This window comes from Chiloscyllium plagiosum, chromosome 40, assembly GCF_004010195.1.
Source record: "Chiloscyllium plagiosum isolate BGI_BamShark_2017 chromosome 40, ASM401019v2, whole genome shotgun sequence".
NCBI lineage: Eukaryota > Metazoa > Chordata > Chondrichthyes > Orectolobiformes > Hemiscylliidae > Chiloscyllium > Chiloscyllium plagiosum.
In genome coordinates, this window is record NC_057749.1 from 22436010 (window position 1) to 22458469 (window position 22460).

At 46.7% G+C, this 22460-nt stretch overlaps 1 protein-coding gene across 3 annotated transcripts in view; it reads right to left on the reverse strand.

Annotated features, from left to right (window-relative positions):
- Positions 1–22460, reverse strand: part of roraa (RAR-related orphan receptor A, paralog a) — a 685365-nt gene that overhangs the window by 15425 nt on the left and 647480 nt on the right. For all 3 annotated transcript variants that reach the window (XM_043680589.1, XM_043680587.1, XM_043680590.1), the window contains 3 exons: positions 10832–11218; positions 3702–3823; positions 3461–3593 (listed from right to left, as the gene is read on the reverse strand). In XM_043680589.1, the coding sequence (XP_043536524.1) occupies positions 3461–3593; positions 3702–3823; positions 10832–11218 (642 nt within the window). The remainder of the gene's footprint in view (positions 1–3460; positions 3594–3701; positions 3824–10831; positions 11219–22460) is intronic.

Here is a 22460-nt window from a genome sequence, read left to right on the forward strand (position 1 = left end):
ATGATATTACCTAGTATGGTGATGAAATGTCTGAAAAAGAACCTTACAGCTCAGCGAGCAAACCTACATCCAAAGTCTAGTCCCATCTGCCAGCATTTGGTCCATATCCCTCCAAACCCTTCCTATTCATAAAATCATCCAGATGCCTTTTAAATATTGTAATTGTACCAGCCTCCACCACTTCCTCTGGCAGCTCATTACACACACACACCACCCTCTGTGTGAAAAAGTTGCCCCTTAGGTCCCTTTTATATCTTCCTCCTTTCACCGTAAACCTATGTCCTCTAGTTTTGGACTCCCCTACTCTGAGAAAAAGACATTGCCTATTCACCTTATCCATGCCCCCCATGATTTCATAAACCCTTATAAAGTCACCCCTCACCCTCTGAAGCTCCAGGGAAAACAACCCCAGCCTGTTCAGCCTCTCCCTGTGGCTCAAATCCTCCAACCCTGGCAACATCCTTGTAAATCTTTTCTGAACCCTTTCAAGTTTCACAACATCCTTCCGATAGGAGGGAGACCAGAATTGCACACAGTATTCCAAACGAAAAACAATAGGCCACTTAGGTTATAGATCAGATGGATCTCTTTATTCACATCTTTGTCTAAACTGATCAACTTCACCTAAACCCTCATGTCTCAGTCTGAGGTAAAGTCACTGTACTCATAACCAATCATAGGGCTGCTCTCTCATTGAAGGGAGAGAGAGAGAGAGATGGCTGGCGGTGATTTAACTTTGAGGGTCACCATGCCTCAGGCAGGGTGGGGTGGTTTGAGAAAGACAGTCCTTCATGCTAACTTCAGCCCGTGCAGGAATTGAACCCATGCTGTTGGCATTATTCTGCATTGCAAATCAAATGTCCAGCCAACTGAACTAACCCAAACAACCTAATCCTTAACTACTGATAGCCTAAGCTGACGCAGTGTTGCATGGCAACGTGGCTGAGCAGTTAGCACTGCTGCCTCACAGCGCCAGGGACCTGGGTTCAATTCCAACCTCGGGCAACTGTCCGTGTGGAGTTTGCACATTCTCCCCGTGTCTGTGTGGGTTTCCTCTGGGTGCTCCAGTTTCCTCCCACAGTCTAAAGATGTGCAGGTGAGGTGGATTGGCTAGGCTACATTACCCGTAGTGTTAGATACAGTAGTCAGGGATAAATGTAGGGGAATCGGTCTGGATGGGTTACTCTTCGGAGGGTCGGTGTTGGGCAGAAGGGCCTGTTTCCATACTGTCATTAATTAATCTAAATTGCCCATAGTGTGCAGGGATGTGTAGGTTAGGTGCGTTAGTTAGTCAGGGGTAAATGTAGAATAATAGGGTAGGGAAATGGGTCTGGATAAGTTACTCTTCAGAGGGTTGGTGTGGATTGTTGGGCCGAAGAGCCTGTTTCCACACTGTAGGGATTCTATTTTTGTTTCCTTTTAGGAAAAACAGAAACCCAGCCACTGATTCTATTTGATTTTTCTTTTTTTTTAGTTGCTTGTGCATCCAATTACAGCCCAGTAACTGTAGGGATTCCGTGAGATGTGCCGGTTAGGGTGGGTTGGCCAGGATAAATTGCCCCATAGTGTCCAGGGATGTGCAGGCTAGGTGGGTTAGCCATGGGAAATGCAGGGTTACAGGGACTGGGTTGGTTCTGGGCCGGATGCTCTCTGGAGGGTCACTGTGGACTTGAACGGCCTGCTTCTACGTTGTAGGGATTCTATGATTCTAAACCTAACCCTATCAGCTTATTCTGAACACTATCATAATAAGTGGAGGTGGGTACTGCAGATGCTAGACGTTAGGGTCAAGATTAGAGTGGAATTCCTGATGAAGGGTGTTTGCCTGAAACGTCGATTTTCCTGCTCCTTGGATGCCGCCTGACCTGCTGTGCTTTTCCAGCACCACTCTAATCTTGACTATCATATTAAGCCCAACCCTATCATTCTAACTATGCATCGTTTTCATGGTCATGTACTGACCTAGTTTCCCAATAAATGACGTTCATCTTAGTCACTTCCACCAGTTTTCAACTGAAACTGGAGCGCTGTGTGTCGTCCTGATCACTGCGCTATAGGAAGGACGGGATTGCACTGGACAGGGGTGTGGAGAGGATTCACCAGGATGCTACCTGGGATGGAGCAGTTTAGCGAGGGAGAGAGGCCGGATAAGCTCGAGTTGCTTCCTTCAGAGCAGAGAAGATTGTGGGGCGAACAGACTGAGCTGTTGAGAGAACGATGGGCACGGACAGGGTGATTAAAGGGCAGCTGCTGCCCTTGGCTGAAGGGCCAGTAATGAGGCAGCATAACATAAGATGAAGAGCAGAGGGGATTTGAGGAAAAAAAAACATTTCTCTCCCAGAAGGAAGTGAGGGCAGTAGAGGCTGAAAACCTTATAAGCTTTAGAAAATACTTGAATGGGCACTTAAAACATTCTTACATGCAAGGCTATGGGCCAAGTGTTGGGAAGTGGGACCAGTGTAGATTTCAAATCAATGGACCAAAGGACCTCTCTGTGCTCCATAACCTTTTGAGTCTAAAGGAGTATTATTGAGTTCCCAAAGTGAGTTAATTGTGATTATCTCTATTTATTGTCTCTGTTTCTAATGAGTAAAACAACACTCAGTGTTTAATGCAAGTCTTGCCTACTGGCTGGATAGCCAGTGAAAGTCATGTGTCACCACATCTGGGGACGATCCACTGATGTCGACTGCTTCAGGAGTGCAGGCCCGTCTACGGGAGCTGCTAGAGGACTGGAGACCGATAGCCGCCCATTGCAGGCAGGGTCGACTGTGGGGAGCGCACGCACCAGGATCAACGGGAAACCCATACCACAGGTAACTGAAGATGGCCTGGGGTCCTGGGGGGGGGGGGGGGGGGGGGGGGGATCGTAGAAGAGAGAGGAGGGTAATTGGGCAGCTGAGGTCCCAATGTTAGGCCCCTTCATCAGGCCCTTGGAATGAGGGCCCACTTAGAAGCCTGTCAGCGAACAGGATAGGGCTAATATTATGGGCTTCCCGGACAGAGAGAAACATCGGAGTTTGAGTTGAGGTCAATCTGTCGGCATTAAATACCTACGTCGCGGTGGGACAGGAGGAGTGATTTTATCAAGGCGGAGGTGGGTAGATGATGGGGGTCCCCACCTACCATCCTCCCATGTAATTAACTGTCCACCCCACATCTCACCCTGCCTCAGTTTAGAGGGCATTAAATTTTACCCATTGTTGCATGTTAATCCAACCTTTCTATTACAGAGCAGGGAAACAGACCCTTTGGTCCGACCAGTCCATGCCGAACATAATCCCAAACTAAACGAGTCCCACCTGCCTGCTCCTGGCCCATATCCCTCCAACCCTTTCCTATTCACATACTTATCTAAATGGTCTTTTAACCACTTGAAGCGCTCTTAATCTTCTCAGTTCGAGAGAAAACAAAGCCTGTAAAAACCCGTAAAGGGCCTATCTTTGACAAGGATGAGTACCTGCTTTCAGAAGTACAATCTGATCGTTTTGACACAGTTCCATGAATCCATCGATCCGTTTCGCAAACTCCACCACATACTGAATCGCCTCAGTTATTTTGATAGCGCAAAGCTGCCACATCACCTCCCGGGGCTGCACGAGAAAGATTATCACGTGAACGTGGGCGCTTGGCGGAGGAAAGTCACGGGTGTCACCCGTGGTACTCACCGTTTTGACCTGGCACTCGTGCTTCCCCCTTACCTTATTCTGGTAAATCTCCACTTCTTCCTGCACGTAGTCTTGCCATGTTATCTGTTGCAGCTCTTCCCGCAGGTACTGGCAGGTCTCAATGTGGGACTTGGAGATGTTCTGTGCGAGGTGCTCTGCAGGGCAAAATATGCAGCAATTTATGGAGCACTCATAAAAGCAACAAATGGTCAGAGAATTAGGGTTAGGGCCAACAATTCTAAGCACATCATTGTCAGAATTTTGCAAGGAGGTAGAATGGCTTGCAGAAGGTATTTCGCTGGGAGCAGCAGTGCTGTGTATGAAAAGGCGAAGCAAACGTCATCAGTTGACAACCTTTAACAATTTAATGTATCCTAAATTCCAACTGTTAATGAGGCACCCACACACCTAGCATGGCTGCTGCTGTGGCCACTGTATCATAGTAGAGCTGGTATTATATACACTGAGAACAGTCAATTGCAGAGTGGAAGCGGGCCATTCAACCCATTGACCCTCCAAACAGCATCCCACCCAGTAACCCTGCACTTCCCTGATCCACCTAGGTTTGCACATCCCTGGACACTTTAGCAAGGCCAATCCACCTCGGCTGCACATCTTTGGAGGATACCCACACAGACGCAGGGAGAATATGCAAATTCCACACAGATGCCCGCGGCTGGAATCGAACCCAGGTCCCTGGCACAGTGAGGCAGCAGTGCTAACCACTGTGCCACCAAATGCCATTCAGCCCACTATTCCTGCGCTGGTTCTACAATCTTTAGCTTCCTGTGTGAACCAAAAACTAATCCTAACATCACAATCTCCCTGGAGCCTGGTATTGTCTCTTGTTTCAAGTAACTATTCAACCGAAAAATCCAAAAATATTACATTTTCAGTAGAGCGGGATTGCTGTGTACCACAGCCAGCATAGCTGGCCCAGTGAAATTGAGAAATATGACAGGGGTAATGCGACAGGAATAGTGGGACAGATTTTGATCACCAAGGCTTGATTCCTCGAGCATCAGACTCAACTTGATAAACTATGGCTCTGTGAAGCAAGATCTTTGTACCAGAAAAGAGTGCAGATGCGAGATGATCTTGGGCTCAGGCAGCAGATGCCAGGAGGATACAGGAACTGATGAGCGGTGAGCTGTTTCGCAGCTTCGTCTGGGTTCTCTGGGACTTTTACAAACTGATTTCAAAGACTTTAGACCCTTCAGCCCTCAACAATCTCTCATGGCTTCTGATACCTTTGACGGAAAGCAGCACACACCTCTGCCTTCTCAAGGCGCAGCTAGGGATGGGAAACATCCCAGCCAGTGATGAGCAAATCCATTTTTAATTCAATACCAGTCACGCTCTTATTGTCTCTCATACATCCCTTGCACATCCACCAATATCATTTATTGTATCCGTTACTCCCAATGCGGTCTCCTCAACATTGGGGAGACAGGACGCCTCCTAGCAGAGTGCTTTAGGGAACATCACCGGGACACCCGCACAACCAACCCCACCGCCCTGTGACCCAATATTTCAACTCCCCCTTCCACTCTGCCGCGGACATGCATGTCCTGGGCCTCCTCCACCACTGCTCCCTCACCACCCGATGCCTGGAGGAAGAACAGCTCATCTTCCGCCTCGGAACACTTCAACCCCAGGGCATCAATGTGGACTTCACCAGTTTCCTCATTTCCCCCCCTCCCACCTTACCTCAGTTCCAACCTTCCAGCTCAGCACCATCCCCATGACCTGTCCTACCGGCCAATCTCCCTTCCCACTCCACCCTCCTCTCTGACCTACCACCTTCATCCCCACCCCCATCCACCCACTGTACTCTTTGCTACCTTCTTCTCAGCGCCCCCCCCACCCCACCCCACCATTTATCTCTCCACCCTGGAGGCTCCCTGCCTTCATTCCTGATGAAGGGCTCATGCCCGAAACGTCGATTTTCCTGCTCCTTGGATGCTGCCTGACCTGCTGTGCTTTTCCAGCACCACTCTAATTGAGACTTTTGCCTTTTGCTAAGAAGGCATACAGTGTGTTAGCTTTTATTGGTAGATGGACTGAGATTCGGGAGGTCATTTTGCAGCTGTACAAGCTCTGGTGCGGCTGCACTTGGAGTATTGTGTACACCTCTGGTCACCACATTATAGGAGGGATGTGGAAGATTTGGAAAGGGTGCAAGGAGATTTACTAGGATGTTGTCTGGTACAGAGGGAAAGTCTTATGTGGAAAGACTGAGGGACTTGAGGCTGTTTCATTAGATAAGTTGAGAGGTGACTTAATTGAGACATACATGATATGCAGAGGGTTAGATAAGGTGGACAGTGGGAGCCTTCTTCCTCAGATAGTGATAGCTAACACAAGGAGACATAGCTTTAAATTGAAGGGTGATAGACATAGAAGAAAGTGAGGGCTGCAGATGCTGGAGATCAGTGTCGAGAGTGTGGTGCTGGATGGGCACAGTGGGTAGGCGGCATCCGGGGAGCAGGAGAATCGATATTTCGAGCATAAGCCAAAGGGAGATAGATATAGGACAGATGTCAGAGGTAGTTTCTTTACTCAGAGAGTAGTCGGGGCGCAACAGTAGTAGACTCGCCAACTTTAAGGGCATTGAAATGGTCATTGGATAAACATTTGGATGAATATGGAATAGTATAGGTTAGATGGGCTTCAGATTGGTTCCACAGGTTAGCGCAACATCGAGGGACAAAGGGCCTGTAATTCTTTTCAGGCCTTCATTCCTGATGAAGGGCTTTTGCCTGAACCATCGATTTTCCTGCTCCTCGGATGTTGCCTGACCTCCTGTGTTTTTCCAGCACCACTCTAATCTTGACTCTGATCTCCAGCATCTGCAGTCCTCACTTTTGCCTCTCATATACCCCTTGCCAACTCAATGCAAATTCATCAAATTTCCACCACGGGCAAACTTCAGGAGCCATGTGGAGATGAAAAATAAATAAACTTAAAAAAAAACATACAACTCACTTGAAAGACTTGAAAACTCCTACTCATGAATGCATCAAAGCTTTATATCACCTTAAAAAGAAACATTTGCTCTTACTTCTAATTGTTAGTAGCCTCTCTGCAGATTGTCATCACAACGTTAACTCAGAATTCTCTGCTGAGAGACCTGTAGCAAACTTAGCCAAATATTCATAGCCTTCAGGCAAAGGTCAACAATTAACTACTGAAACTACATGCAACAACTTCTCGTGGTGCTGTGGTAGTGTCCCTGCCTCTGGATTAAGTTAAAATCCCACTTGGTCCAGAGCTGTGTGATAATGTTTCTGAACAGGCTAAAATAGGTTATTTTTTTTTAAAAAAAGCAGGCGGTTTAAGGTGTTTCAGATCATGAGAGTTACACAGAACTTAGAAACTCTGTTAAATATGTTTACACCTATTGATTTGTGACTCCCACCCCAAGGGGGAAGACCTCCGCATCATCCAGAATTGGACTTGTTTGAACTCAGCACTAACTTCAAGGGACCTGCGGAGGCCAGGCCGTTGAGTATTTTCAAAACAGATCGATACGTTCTTGACTGTAAAGTGGATGAAACATTACAGGGGAAAGTGGGAGAATGGGGTTGAAAATGCTTAGCAGCCACGATTGAATAGCAGTGGAGACTCGATGGGCTGAATGGCCTAATTTCTGCTCCTATGTCCTCTGGTCTTATGCAACTCCACAGATTCACTATCTCCGAGTGAATACATTCCTCCTCATCTCCTTCTTGAATGAGTGAGCCCTTGCTGGGATTTTATGCCCCCAGTTACAGAGTCTCGCGCAAGGGAAACCAAAGGAACTGGCAACAATATTTATTGCAGACAAGAAAATTGGTAAGGCTGTGGACAGTGAGGCTATGAAATGATGTCGCAGGATAAAGATTAGTTGGAAATTTGGACGGAGAGGTGGCAAATTGAGTTTAAGGCAGACAGGCGTGAGATGGCGCACTTTGGGAGGTCAAAAGCAAGAAGAACGTTAGGAGACCGTGGAACATTGATACTCAGAGGGATCCTGATGCAAGTCCATAGCTCCCTGAAAATGGCATCACAACTGGGAAAGAAAGCAAATGGCATGCTTGCTTTCGTTGGTCGCAGCGTTGAGTACAGAGGTTTGCATGTCATGTTATAACTGTTTGAGACTTTGGTTTGGAGTACTGTGTATGGTTCCCATTGCCACACGATAGGAGGGATGTGGAGGATTTGGAGAGGGTGCAAAAAGGGTTTACCAGGCATGTTGCCTGTGGTAAGCTGTGTTAAGAGTGTATTAGCTACATGGAGAGGCAGAACAAACGTGGGTTGTTTTGTTGGAATATCAGAGGCTGAGGGGTGACCAGGTGCAGCTTTATAACATTAGGAGAGGCAGAGATCTGTCAGAAATGGGGATGTGATTTCTGCACTGGGTCTCACTCACCATTTTAAAGAAATCCGTTCCAGTCTAACTATGGATGGTGAAACTGAGGGTGATGTGACAGAGGCTAGCATGAGAGAGAGAGAGAGAGAGAGTCATTTAACAGGAAGTTATGTTGGCGAGGACAGGTCACTAGGATTGCACGATGTGGGGTAGTTTAACAGGCAGACAGAAGAAGGCAAGAGAGGCGATCAAAGGAGGACCCTGAAATAGAGGAGGATGTTCAATCTGTCAGAAACACAATGGGAGAAGATTGTAACAAGGGCAGAGTTGAGAAATTGAGTTGTCAGGAGTTCAATGGAAATAAAGTCAAAGAGGCTAAATGTCCCATGGAGGGAGAATGAAGGGAAATTGGAGTAAAGTGAGGGTATGTTGGCAGAGGCAGAAGAATGGATGGTTTCCAAAATCAGTGAATTGGAAGCCCACTCTCACTCGTTAGAGGAGAGGGTGGAGGAGGCGGGGCGCTCAGAAGATGGTTCAGCAGAGTACAGGAGCACCTGACATTGCATAATTTGCTGGACCACATGAAACAATGATTCATCGAGACCCTCAGACCATCAGATGGAGGAGCGGAAGTAGGCCATTCAGCCCATTGAGAGTGCTCTGCTATTCAATGAAATCAGTGCTGATCTGATAATCCTTAACTCCACTCTCCTGCCTTTTCTCCATAACCCCGATCCCCTCAATGATTAAAAATCTGTCTCTCTCAGCCTTGAACATACCTAAAGAGCCAGGCTTGACAGCCCTCTGTGGTAAAGAATTCCACATAATCACTACCTTCAAAGAGCAGAAATTCTTCCTCAACTCTGTCTTTGATGGATAACCCCTTATTCTGAGGTAATGCCCTGTCCTGCAAGGGAAAACAATTGCTCTCTATCTGCCCTGTCAAGCCCCCTAAGAATCTGATACAATTAAATAAGGATTCCTCTCATTTTTCTAAACTCCAGTGAGTACATTCCCAATCTAAACACTTTTCTATAAAAAAAACTAACCTATTTTGCTAATCAAGAGATGTTATTACACACCTCTTGAGCAGGTAGGACTTGAACGCAGGCCTCCCAGTCCAGGGATAGGGACACTACCACTGTGCCAGGAGAGGAGCCAATCTACGCAACATCTCCTCATAAGAAAATCCTTCCATAGTTGGGATGAAACTTCTTTCGACTGTCACCAATGCTAATATCTTTCCACATACAATGGGATCAAAACTCTTTGCTATATTCTTGGTGTGGTTAAACTGATGGCTTGAATAATTTAGAATTAGAATTAGATTCCCTACAGTGTGGAAACAGGCCCTTCGGCCCAACAAGTCCACACCGACTCTCCGCAGAGTAACCCATTCCCCAACATTTAACCCCTGACTAATGCACCTGACTAACCTAGGCGAAAGTGAGGACTGCAGATCATGGAGTTTAGGGTCGAGAGTGTGGTGCTGGAAAAGCACAGCTGGTCAGGTAGCATCCGAGGAGCAGGAGAGTAGACGTTTCGGGCAATAGCCCTTCATCAGGAATGAAGGGTTTTTGTCCAAAATCTCGGCTCTCCTGCTCCTCCCTGTCCTGCTGTGCTTTTCCAGCAACACACTCTAATGCGCCTAACCTGAAGAGCCCTGAACACTATGGGCAATTTAGCATGGTCAATTAACCTAACCTGCACCTCTTTGGATTGAGAGGGGAAACTGGAGCACCCGAAGGAAAGCCACGAAGACACAGGGAGAATGTGCAAACTCCACACAGACTGTCACCCAAGGTTGGGATCGAACCCAGGTACCTGGCACTGTGAGGCAGCAGTGCTAACCACTGAGCCACCGTGCCGCCCGCTAGACAAGCTAGCAAGACGTTTTTCTTCACTCCATCACTTTGAAATAAAGGGCAACATTTTATTTGCTTGCCCTATTACTGACTGAACTTGATTAATATTTGGCCTGTCCGGGGGTAGACTTTGCAATCACACAAATGATCTTAGGTTCAAAGTCCCAAAGGATATAAATTCTATCCTGAATCAAGGTGAAACCTTTCTGAAAGGACAATATAAATTTTGGGACGTGTTCTGTTGATCAGATCTTCCAGATACAGACCCCTGGGTGGGGTGCAGCAGTGTTTAGACACAGAGCCATTATCCATGGCCAGGGGAGAAATAGCAGAAAGGTTCTGACGAGTGTCAGATTCTCAAAGACTCCTTCTTCCCAGTCAGAAACTTCCACCAATGTCAATGTATCTGAGACCAGCCATTTGAGCATCCAATGAGTTCATGAACTTGCTGTTCTCACACTCCTTTTTATCTTTTTCATTCATTCACAGGATAAGGGCATCAATTTCTAAGCCAGCATTTAGTGCCCACTGCCCTAGAGGGCAGTTCAAGAGTCAACCACATCACTGTGGGTCTGGAGTCACATGTAGGTCAGACCAGGTAAGGATTGCAGCTTCCTTCCCTGAAGGACATGAGTGAACCAGATGGGTTTTTACGACAATGGTTTCATGGTCGCTCTTAATTCCAGATTTGTAATGAATTCAAAGTGCACCATCTGTTACGGCAGGATTTGAACCTGGATCCTGAGGATATTATCTGTGTCTCTGGACTAACAGGCCAGCGATCATACCACTAGGCCATCATGGCTCCTGTAAGTGCAGTTCTCTTTTGAACACCTTTCCTTGAGGAGCATTTAGATATGGGTCATAAATACTGCCACGTCCCCATGAACGAGAAAGAGATGCTTTGTCATTATGCCTCCCTTTGCTTCAGGGCTGTAGCTTACCTAGTTCTGTCATTGAGACAGTGGGAGAGCTTTCACCGTTTGTGAAGGAGCAGTATGGAAAAAAGTCAGGGACCGCTGCGTATTCACATATGGGCTCCTGTTTAATACCATTGATGTCTAGACCGGACTGGTCTGGGGATGGCTGAATGTCCAGATAGAAGTTGTTCATTCCTGAGTCAGCTTTGCCCACTTCTGGAGTGTGCCCATCCATGTAAAGGTTGCTGAGGTCATTGTTCAGTTCTGTCAGCCCATTGTACGTTGGAGTCAGGGGTTCTGCTTCCCCAGGTTGCTGCTGGTGGTCTCGCTGTTGCTGCTGCAGACGATGTTTCTGGACCTCAGCATACAGGCTGTCTCTCTGCTTCTTGGACATCCGACCAAACTTGACAGCTGCAAGAAAGCACACAAACCTCTGAATGAGGCACCGTCTCCGGCTTGTCTGCAGAACAGAGCTAATCTCATCACCATCGGCTGCACTGAAGTACACTTTGGGAAACAGGGAGTTTATATGATGCTCCTCTAATAACATCTCACCAGGTTATAAATAAACATATATACACACACACACACACACGTACACACTCACCTGCGCGCGTACACACACACACACATACATGCACACGCACAAAGACACACACATATACATGCGTGCACGCACACACACTCGCACAAACACATATGTACACTTGTCTGAGTGTACACACACACACAGGTACACACTCGCCTGTGCGCACGCACAAAGACACACACATATACATGCGTGCACGCACACACACACGCACTCTTATGTGAGAGTGTGCACGCACACACACACACACACTTATGTCAGAGTGTGCACGCACACACACACTTATGTGAGAGTGTGCACGCACACACATGTAAGAGTACACACACACACACACACACACACACACACACACACACACACACACACCCTTCTCTCCCCCCCCCCCCCCCCCGGGTGGATCACCAGCGAACTCTGAAACAGCAATGGTCATCATGGAATTCCCCTTGCTCTTGCTCTGAACATCCTTCCCCTCCCACCACTTAAAGCCTCCCCACCAACCCCCACCTCAACTCTCCCCAGTCTTGCTGAAGAATCCCAAAAATGTTCAAACTGGGTTATAGAGGGCAGGAATTTAGGAAGCACAGCAATAGAGAATCTCATCTGAAACTAGCTTCAAGGTTTTAAGGACATTAAATCCATTAATAACTAGTGTGTAATTTTGAGTATGTGGAGCTTTGATTGCACTTACAACAGTTCCTTGCTGTTATTTCAAATCTTGATAGAAAATTTGATAAGAATTGGGGAAAAATTCCACAATCTATGTCCCATAGTCCTGAGCATACGCTCAACAGTGAAGGACTGAGGGTGCAGTGTCTTTCAGATGAGATGTTAAATTGACACTCCATTCCCAGTCTCTCAGAAAAACACTGACGTGCTATTTAACAGAACAGTGCAGAGTTCCACCCAACATCCTTGTCAATATTAAATCCCACAACGCCAGGTTATAGTTCAACAGGTTTATTCGGAACACTGCTCTTTCATCGGGTAGCTAGTGGGGCAGGATCATAGGACACAGAAAATCTGAGTACAATAACCTGGTGTTGTGTGATTTTTAACTTTGTCCACTCCAGTCCAACACCGGCACCTCCACATCAATACTAAACGTTTAAGTAACATGGTTAAAAATATATATTTGCCCATTTATTGCTTTGCAGTTTGTGAGAGCTGGCTGTGAGCAAATTGGTTGCAACATTTTGTTCATGACACAGCAATCATGAAAACTCAGAAAATACTTCATTGATTAGAAAGTGCTTAGGAACTGCACAACTTGGTAAAAGTGCGATATAAATAAAAGTCACACTTTGAGCTTGGAAGTAGTCAGAAACCCCGAAGGTTGAATGTTTACCATTTGCAAAACTTACAAGGAACTATTGCCCATGAGCATGAGGAGTGTCACTGAGAGACAGGTTTATCGACTGTCATGATTCATTTCGACGCTATCTGCTTATTGTTCCTCTTCTCTCCTGGTTCTTCCTGGGACCAGACTTCGAGAAGCCTCCAGTATCTCATCAATTCTTCACGCAGGAACCTTGACACGGAATGGTGCCCAGTCCAACGGGCAGCACGGCCAAAGTCCAATTCTGGGATCTCACCAGACTCTCACTGAACTGTGACCTGACGATGTCAGAGCAGAAACAGACCATTCAGCCCCTGGAGTCCACTCTGCCATTCAATGAAGTTGATGCTCCAGGCAGAACTTTATTGTCTTAATCATCTTTAGGCTAATTCCTGTGGCATTCTTTATTTCAGTTTGAAGAACAAAAGCAAAGATATCTGGCCAGTATAAAGACAGTACATTAGTAGATACAGCAGGTGAGATTTGACCTTTCTCAGAGAGGGGAGGGTGTTGGATAGAAATCTAATTGGTCCATTCACTCTGTCCTAGCCCGCCAAACATTAGAAGGCCAATTAGTAGCCATCCAGCAGCCAGGAGGCCCATAAAAGGGACCAGGGCTGGGGGGTAGGGCTCAATGTCCAGCCAAGGATTGTAGGCCAGGAGGCCAAAAACAGAGAGGTCATGCCACATAGAGGGTGTTGGTCACAGTTACAGGTTTAAGGGTCCGTGGCTCTCCGAGTCTTTAATTTTTCACAGCAGAAAATGTAAACAAGTGAGATTAAACAAGGTCAGGAGTCACATAACATCAGGTTACAGTTCAACAGGTTTATTTGAAATCACAAGCTCTCGGAGCGCTGCTCCTTGGTCAGGTGGAATCAGGATTTCTGACCTTGTCCTCCCCAGTCCAACGCTGGCGCTTCCAAATGAGATTAAACAACCATTTGGACTGCTGCCATGGTCCAGGTGGTAGGCATTTTCAACTCCCCTCGTGCCACAACACTCCCCCACTCTGACGCCCAATCAAATGTAGTGGGGCATTGAAATAAAAAGAACTGCAGGCGATTGGATGTTTGGGTTGTTAGCAAACCCAGTCACCAGTTGGCCATCTCAAAATGAGCCGCTGATTTCTACCGCTCCACTCATGCTGTGTGGTTTCAGAGGTTGGCATGATGACCATGTCCTGCCAACCTGATGCTATCGCGCCTGCTTGTGGCAGTGAAAGTAACGTCTGGCCCTGCAGCCAAACGTTGAGTGCCTGCCTTCAGGTAGCAAGAATGCAGGGGTAGAGGCGGAGACCATTTTCTCTGAATACAACTCAAGTCTGGAGACATTGCCTGGTAATAGGAATGTGCTCATTTTGTGCTGTATTGAAGCCAATGGGTACCTTGCTTATGTTAGCCCGGTATTAGCATCTGGTGCCACGAGTTAATTAGGTTTAGACAAATGTTCACTAAGAATTCTGCATTGATGGTTCTTCTCTGCATGAACAGTACCTAATCCAAACAGGATGGCCAGTTCCTATATTCCTTCATCTCTCTCTCCCTCCATCATCTGCACCCATCTAAACGCTTCCTCAATGTCCACCTGCTGTTTGGAACAAATGCATTTCACAACCCAGGAAAACAATTCACCACTTCTCTCACCTAAAACATTTACTTTTACACCCTCTCTGTTCGACTTCATTGCAAATTTAATTGCAGGTTTGACTGCACATCATCAGCAGTGTTCATGAAAAGTCTTACCTGTGACGTTCCTTGAGGGTGTTTAAAGCAAGAGGAATAATAGTATATTTTCTGTTAAAGTGAGGTAGGATTTCATAGTGATTCGATGGTGTGAGTTGGTCTGCATTGTGCAAAATCACACCTACAATTTGACTGTATTTGATAAACTTTACACATAACGTTTCCGGGAAAATAAAAACAGAAGCAAAGTTTGGAAAGTAGCCTTTATTTGTAGAAAGAATGTGCACCTTACACACCTCCTTGTGTGTATACAGTCCCACACACACACACAAACATCAACATGGACTCCACACAGGTTTAAAGTTTGTAACAATCTGATGTTATACATTTGCTGAATTGATGATCCAGGTTTTAGATCTGATAAGATATGAGGGGTATGTAGCATTCGAGATATCGTTAATATCACTGTACAACCAGAGTTAATCATCATGGTTATCCCTGCAGGCTAGGAGGGAGAGTGTTTCTGGTGGGTCACACGGCCAGTGAAGTTAACTTTAACACGAGCAAGGGTTCCCCTGTTGTGTGAGGCAATTGAAGCTTTGGAAAAGTTTGGAAACTGAATTAAGCGCCCCGCAGTCTGACAATATCATCCTGGCTCAGGTTGGGCGGGGGACATTTGGGGGTCTCACATATCTCCAAAAATCTTATTCACAATGATCGTTGCACTTGTATAGATAGCTTTAATCAACCCGACATGAAACACTTTTGGAGATGAGTCATCCAAGTCCCAGAGGGCTGCTCTCCCATTAGAGAGAGATGGCTGGTTGGCGGTTTAACCTGAGGGTCAAAGTGCCTCAGGTGAGGGGAGAGGTTGAGAAGGAGGGTCTTTGCAGGTAACCTCAGCCAGTGCGGGAATTGAACCCACACTGATGGCATTGCTCTGCATCCAACCAACCCTCCATGCCACAGGAGTCAGTAGAACTTGAATCTGGGCATCCTGGCTCAGAGGTAGGGACACTACCACCGCACCACAAGAGTTCCCATCTTACTAATATTCATTACATGATAGCCATAATATAATGAACTACAGGTTGCTATGCTATAATGCGTTTCCTTTAATGCGAATTCACTGTAATGCGATTGATGAATTGGGGACATTGTTTCTACAGTGTGAACTTTTAAAACGTGTGTTGGTGGGAATGCGATTACATTGCCAACACTTTAAACACTGTTTCTAAAGCATGATTTTTCTGTAACACGGGGTTGTACGAGAACACAACCATTGTGTTATAGAAGAAGCACCTATACATTATGTTAGATAAGAGCTGCTTCTAGTTCAGGCTAACTGGTGGTTTATATAAACAGGAATCGAGAGTGTGGTGCTGGAAAAGCGCAGCAGGTCAGGCAGCATCCGAGGAGCACGAGAATCGACGTTTTGGGAATGGCCCATCCTCATGAAGGGCTTTTGCCCGAAACGTCGATTCTCCTGCTCCTCGGATACTGCCTGACCTGCTGCGCCTTTCCAGCACCACTCTCTCAACTCTGACCTCCAGCATCTTCAGCCCTCACTTTCTCCTAGTTTATGCAAACCAACCCTTTGGCCCTGTTAATTGGGTGGCAACACCCTTCCAATACCACGTTCCTGATTGGTCAACCTGATGTTTTCTCTCAAGTAACATACACTGGAAAGAAATTTAGACAGAAAGTATTTAATTACGATATTTATTCAGTTCTGCTTGCTTGCACCAGAACAAGCCAAGACGCACACTCACAAAAACACACACAATCCAATTATTTTCCATGAAATAGGAGAGATTCCCATTGTGAGCTCCCAACCTTTGGCAAGTGTGAGGAAAACAGGAGCAGATTTAAATAAAACAGAAAATTCAGGAAATATTGGGCCATTCTGGCAGCATTTGTGAAAAGAGGGGACGAAGGAGCAGCGCTCCGAAAGCTTGTGTTTTTATGTAAGCCTGTTGGACTATAACCCGGTGGCGGGTGTCTTCTCTCTTTGCCCACCCCAGTCTGATACCGGCACATCATTGGTAGACTGGGAGTTGCTCAGCCCATGTGACCGTTTTAATCTCGGGAGAGAGGAAGGGATATATCAGAAAGACCAAACGGGAAGGTCTGTGATAGGCTGGTGAGGGGTAAGCAGTGAGGAGAGATTAAATGGCAAAAGGATGATAAGGGAAAGAGAGCTGGCAAGATGCACCAGGAGGAGATATAAACGTGAAAATGATCACCAGCAACTGCTTCTACCACCGCCTCCCTCAACACAACAAAAAATGTGAGGGGTCTGACCTAATGTTGATGGACTCACGGAGTTTGGAAGCTGTAAAATGCCGAGTGCTAAGATTTGGATGTTTCTCAGATTTCCAACAAGTTTCACCGGAACAGTGTTGGAGGTCAAGGATAGAAAGTTGGGAGTGGGGGAGGGGGTGGTGGTGTGAGGGAGGTGAGGACGGTGGAGTGTGACAGAAAAGTAAATGGACAAGGCTGAAAGCTTATGGTCATCCCTGTGGAGTGAACGGAGATGGTCAGCGAAGCAACTGACCAATCCCAATGGACAGCAGACTACCTGATGGGTAGTAAATATTAAATTGGAAGAAATCCACAAGTGCCCAATAAATCACTGTTTCAACAGGAAGGGCTGTTCTGGAACTTAGGTGATAAGAAGCTAGAAGGTAAAAGGGCAGAGATCAATGAGATCATGGATGCTCTGATAATCCTTAACTCCAGTGTCCTGTTTTTTACCCATAATTCCCTTATTGATTAAAAACCTGTCTCTCTCAGCCTTGGATATACCGAATGACCCAGCCTCGACAGCCCTCTGTTGTGAAGAATTCCACAGATCCAGTCTCTCTGAGAGAGAAAACAATCCTCCTCACTTCTTTCTTTTAAAGGTGTTGCACCCCTGAGGCAATCCCCAATCTGACCCAAGAGTCATCAATTTAGGGCGGCTCAGTGGTTAGCATTGCTGCCCCACGGCGCCAGGGACCTAGGTTCGATTCCAGCCTCAGTCTACGTGGAATTTACATGTTCTTCCTGAGTCTGCGTGGGTTTGCTCTGGTTTCCTTCCACAGATTAGGTGGATTGGCCCTGGTCAATTAGTGTGTAGGTTAGCCATGGGAAATGCAGGGTCATGGAGATAGGATAGGGGTCTGAGTCAGGGTTGGTTGCCCTTCAGGGGGTTGGTGAGACTCGATGGGCTGAGCGACCTCTTTGATTAGAGTGGTGCTGAGAAAGCACAGCCGGTCAGGCAGCATCCGAGGAACAGGAAAAGTCATCCTGATGAAGGGCTTTTGCCCGAAACATCAATTTTTCCTGCTCCTCGGATGCTGCCTGACCTGCTGTGCTTTTTCAGCACCACTCTAATCTAGACTCTGATTTCCAGCATCTGCAGACCTCACTCTTGCCTGAGCGACCTCTTTCCACCCTGTAAGAATTCTACAGGCTTTGAACATTGTTTCTCACTGCACAGAGATGGATAGACCTGTGAGTACTTCCAGCATTTTTCTGTTTTGTCTATATCTGCCCTCAGATTCCGAACTCAGCTGTACTTGGAAGGCCAAGACTAAAGTTCGGGTCGTAAGCGCTGAATCGGGTAAACAGAGGAGTACCACCTGCAGTCTGTTGGCACTGCATGCCCAACGGGCAAAATGATGTCACATCTCACCAACTGGCTCAGTGTTTGCCAACACTGTGGGAGGATGAAAATGGGCAAACTCTCGGGGGTTTTGACAAACCCAGTCTTGGACCTACGGCAGACCCCAGTGGCTCATGCCAAGAGCAACTCTTCTCCCCCATGAGAACACCAGCTCTTCGAAGGCTGGCAGGAGCTGGCCACTGGGCGGTCTACACTGCGGGCTCCCCCTTTCCGCATCCCATGCTGTCTCCTCTCTACCTCTGCCGCAGCCATCTCGTCTCCTCCGGACCCGAATCTGGGAAAGGGGAAATAAACCATCATATTAATAATAATAACATCCACTCAATTCACAACACAACATGTCAAAATTCACTTGGCCAAATTCGAACGGGAGAACCTGCCAAGGCGGGAAGAGACTTGGAGGCCATTTTTCACAGTCTCTGCTAACAATCCATTCCCCCAATGTCACAGCAGAGATGCAGATTATGTTTAGAGTACAGGTATCACCCCCGCTATCCAAAAGTAGAGCGTCCCTACGAAACCTTTCATAAGCCAAAAAGAGAAGAAGCATGAATTTATATGGGAAAAATTCCACAGGTATTATGGGTAGGCAGTCATTTGAAGTGCTCACCATTTCCACAGTGACATCAGCCTCCCTTCAAAGCCAGCCTGTGGGGGCGGGGGACATTGTCTGTTGACATGGCAGGTTTATAGACTCTCATAGCACAGGAGAACAGTTGGCCAATTGTCTATCCCCTGCCTCAGCTCATCCTGACACTGAGATCCTCAGCTATGCCTTTGTTAACTCTTGACTTGACCAATTCAAAGCTCCTCCATGTTCTAGCCTGAAAATTCACCCATTCACCCCTATGTTTGCTGGCCTACGTTGTTAAAGATGCTTAATAAATGCGTGCTCCTGTCATTGTCGTGCTGACCCTTTGAAAAAGCAGCCTGTTGGAGGGCAGTGTCTGTCCAGGCACATTCCGAAGGGCAGGGAGAGACGGGTGATAAATGCTGACCTTACCAGTGACGCTCATGTCTCACAAAGCAAGCTCTTGCTGCCTTTCACTTTTCTAGGAGAGAGCGAGGACTGCAGAATGATTCCTGATGAAGGGCTTATGCCCGAAACGTCGATTCTCCTGCTCCTCGGATGCTGCCTGGACCTGCTGTGCTTTTCCAGCACTACACTCTCGACTCTGATCTCCAGCACCTGCAGTCCTCACTTTCTCCTACTTTATTTTAACAAATGCAAGACTCCTGAGCCAAGTGATAACCACTACATTTGCTGAGTTGAGAGTGATTCATCTGCCACTCCACCTGTAGAGGGGGCACTTCTCGGGAAGGTGCAGCATTGTCTGTGCCTCTCCATGAAGGGGTTTGTGAAGTCCTCGTGGTGGGGTGGGGGGGGAGGCGGATACTGGCTGTGTGGAGTCACTAGTTTATCCGGTTTAGCAAGAACCACTCTCACTTTGGCACCACTCTCTCTGGGTGGCATTAGCATGCTGCCTCAGACTGCCATTAGCCCAGGTTTGATTCAAGCTTTAGGTGCTCGCATTGGTGGTTTCGCGGTAGAATTCTTGTCTGCCACACAGTTGCTTGTTTACCAGCCAATGCTTGGTACTCCTTTGTTAGGCATGGCACGGTGGCTCAGTGGTTAGCACTGCTATCTCACAGCGCCAGGAACCCAGGTTCAGTTCCCGCCATGGGCGACTGTCTGTGTGGAGATTGCACATTCTCCCCGTGACTGCGTGGGTTTCCTCCTGGTGCTCCGGTTTCCTCCCACAGTCCAAAGATGAGCGACTTAGATGGATTGGGCCATGGGAAATTACCCCGTAGTGCCCAGGAATGTGCAGACTAAATGGGTTAGCCATATGAAATGCAGGGTGATAGGGCAGGGATGTGGGTCAGGGTGGGATGCACTTCGTCGGCGATGGGCCAAACGGCCGGCTTCCACACCGTGGGGATTCTATGACTGCCTGTGTGGAGTTTGCACATTCTCCTCGCATCTGTGTGGGTTTCCTCTGGGTGCTCCGGTTTCCTCCTGCAGTCCAAAGATGTGCAGGTCAGGTGGGTTAACCATGGTAAATGTCAGGTTAGGGGGATGGGTGGGGTGATGCCCTTCACAGGGTTGGTGCAGACTTGATGGGCTGAATGGCCATTGACAGGTGAGATTTGTCAAAAGAAAGTGACTTTCCTTGATCCCTTGTGAAGAATGTCCATTGGTGGATCTTGTTCAGGGAATGTGCTGCATATCAGCCACTGAGGTGGGATTCAATACATCATTATTAAGTGGAAGCTGACGCCGTGCTTTATGAAGCTTTGCATAATGTCCTTGCTTTTGTACTCCATACCTCTGTTTAAATAGTCCAGGGTGACGCATGCTCATATGAATATCAGCAGTTAGATAGCTGGATCAAATGGTTCCTTGAGCTGACTCCAGCACTCAATACCATCGTAGTTGACATTCAGTCTCAATGTCATTCCCCTCACAATCTCATGTCTTCACAGAGGCTGGAAACCGGCCAATCCTCAGCCTCAAATGTACTCAAACACTGAGCATCAACAGCTTTCTGAGCTAAAGAACTTTCGCAATTCAGAAATTCTGCTCGCCTCCTTCCAAAACTTCAGACCATTCTCCCTCGTTCCACATTTGCAGCCAGAGAAGAATCAATCTCCACATGTCGCTTGGCGGAAGTGAGTTCTGCAGATGCTGGAGATTAGAGTCAAGATTAGAGTGGTGCTGGGAAAGCACAGCAGGTCAGGCAGCATCCGAGGAGCAGGAAAATCGACGTTTCAGGCAAAAGCCCTTCATCAGGATTCCTGATGAAGGGGTTTTGCCCAAAACATTGATTTCCCTGCTCCTCGGATGCTGCCTGATCTGCTATGCTTTTCCAGCACCACTCTAATCTTGACCCCACGTGTAGCTTGTCAAGCCCTCTCGGAATATATGCTTGAATGACTTGGAGGAGCCAGTGTTGGACTGGGGTCAACAAAGTTAAAAAAAACACACAACACCAGGTTATAGTCCAACAGGTTTATCTGGAAGCACTAGCTTTCGGAGCGCTGCTCCTTCATCAGGTGGTTGTGGAGAATAAGCAATTCAATGTTTCAATGAGATCACTTTTTATTCTTCTGCACTTCGTAGAATATAGGTCCACCTGATTTAATTTCTCCTCACAGAAAAACTCTTCAATCCCAAGAATCGATTGAGAGAACCTTCATTGTATCTGCTCTAAGCTAAGTGCATATCCTGCCTTCAGTAAGGAGTCCTAGCCTGTCCAGAAAACCCCTGGTGTAGTCTCAGCAAAACCTCCCTGTGCAATCGCAGCCGGTCACCCTCACTGATTTTACACTGATTTGCTTTGCAAATTGCTTGTTGTACTTTCAAATTAACTTTCTGTTTTTCTGGTAAAGGTCACTCAAACCCCACTATATTAATATTTTGTGCCATCAGCACACTTGATTACTTTACACTCTGCCCCTTGATCTAAGCCATTAATAAAAATTGCAAATCGCTGAGGCCCCAGCACTGATCCTTGCAGCATTCCATTAGTAATAACCTGACAATTTGACCCACTTATTTCTGGTCTCAGTTTCCTGTCCTTTAGTTGATCTCCTTGCATGCTAATATATTACCTTAACTCAAGTCCTTATCTTTCATATGGCATCGCATTCAATGGTTTTTCAAAATTGAATTTCATCACTAGTTGCCCTTTATGCATCCTCACAGTTACACCTTAAAAATAATCCCGTGGAGGATTTTATCAAACATGTTTTTCCTTCCTTAAAAACGCGTAGATTCTGTTGAGCCATATTAGAATTTTGGAAATGCTGTGCTATCACTTGCATGGAGGAATCTCATAATTAGGAACATAGTTCCAGGATAAGGAGGCTCCTGTTTAAGACTGAAAGGATGAGGAATTTCTTCTCCCCTCAGAATCTTTGTCATGTCCCTCCCCAGAGAACAGTGGAGACTTGGTTACTCAGTCACAGATTCAAGGCTGAATTGGGCAGGTCTTTGGTCCACCAGGAAGAGAACAGTTATGAAGAGTCCAATCAGATCAGCTATCATCTTATTCAATTGGAGAGCAGGCTTGAGGGGCCAAATGGCCTACTCCTGACTCATATGTTACTATCATGAACTGCAGCATTTTCCCAATTGCTGACATTATGCTTATGGCTTGTAGACCGTCTCTCTCTCTCTCTCTCTCTCCCTCTCTCTCTCTCTCTCTTAGATAGCAGTACAAATTGTGAGCTTCCAAACCATTGGGACCATTCCAGAAGCTAGGAATGTTTAGACACCACAACCAGTGCATCCATTCTCTTTGCACTGACGTCTTTACAAAGTTAGGATGTCAACCATCAGGTTGTCAACTTTGAGGGCCATTAATTTGTGC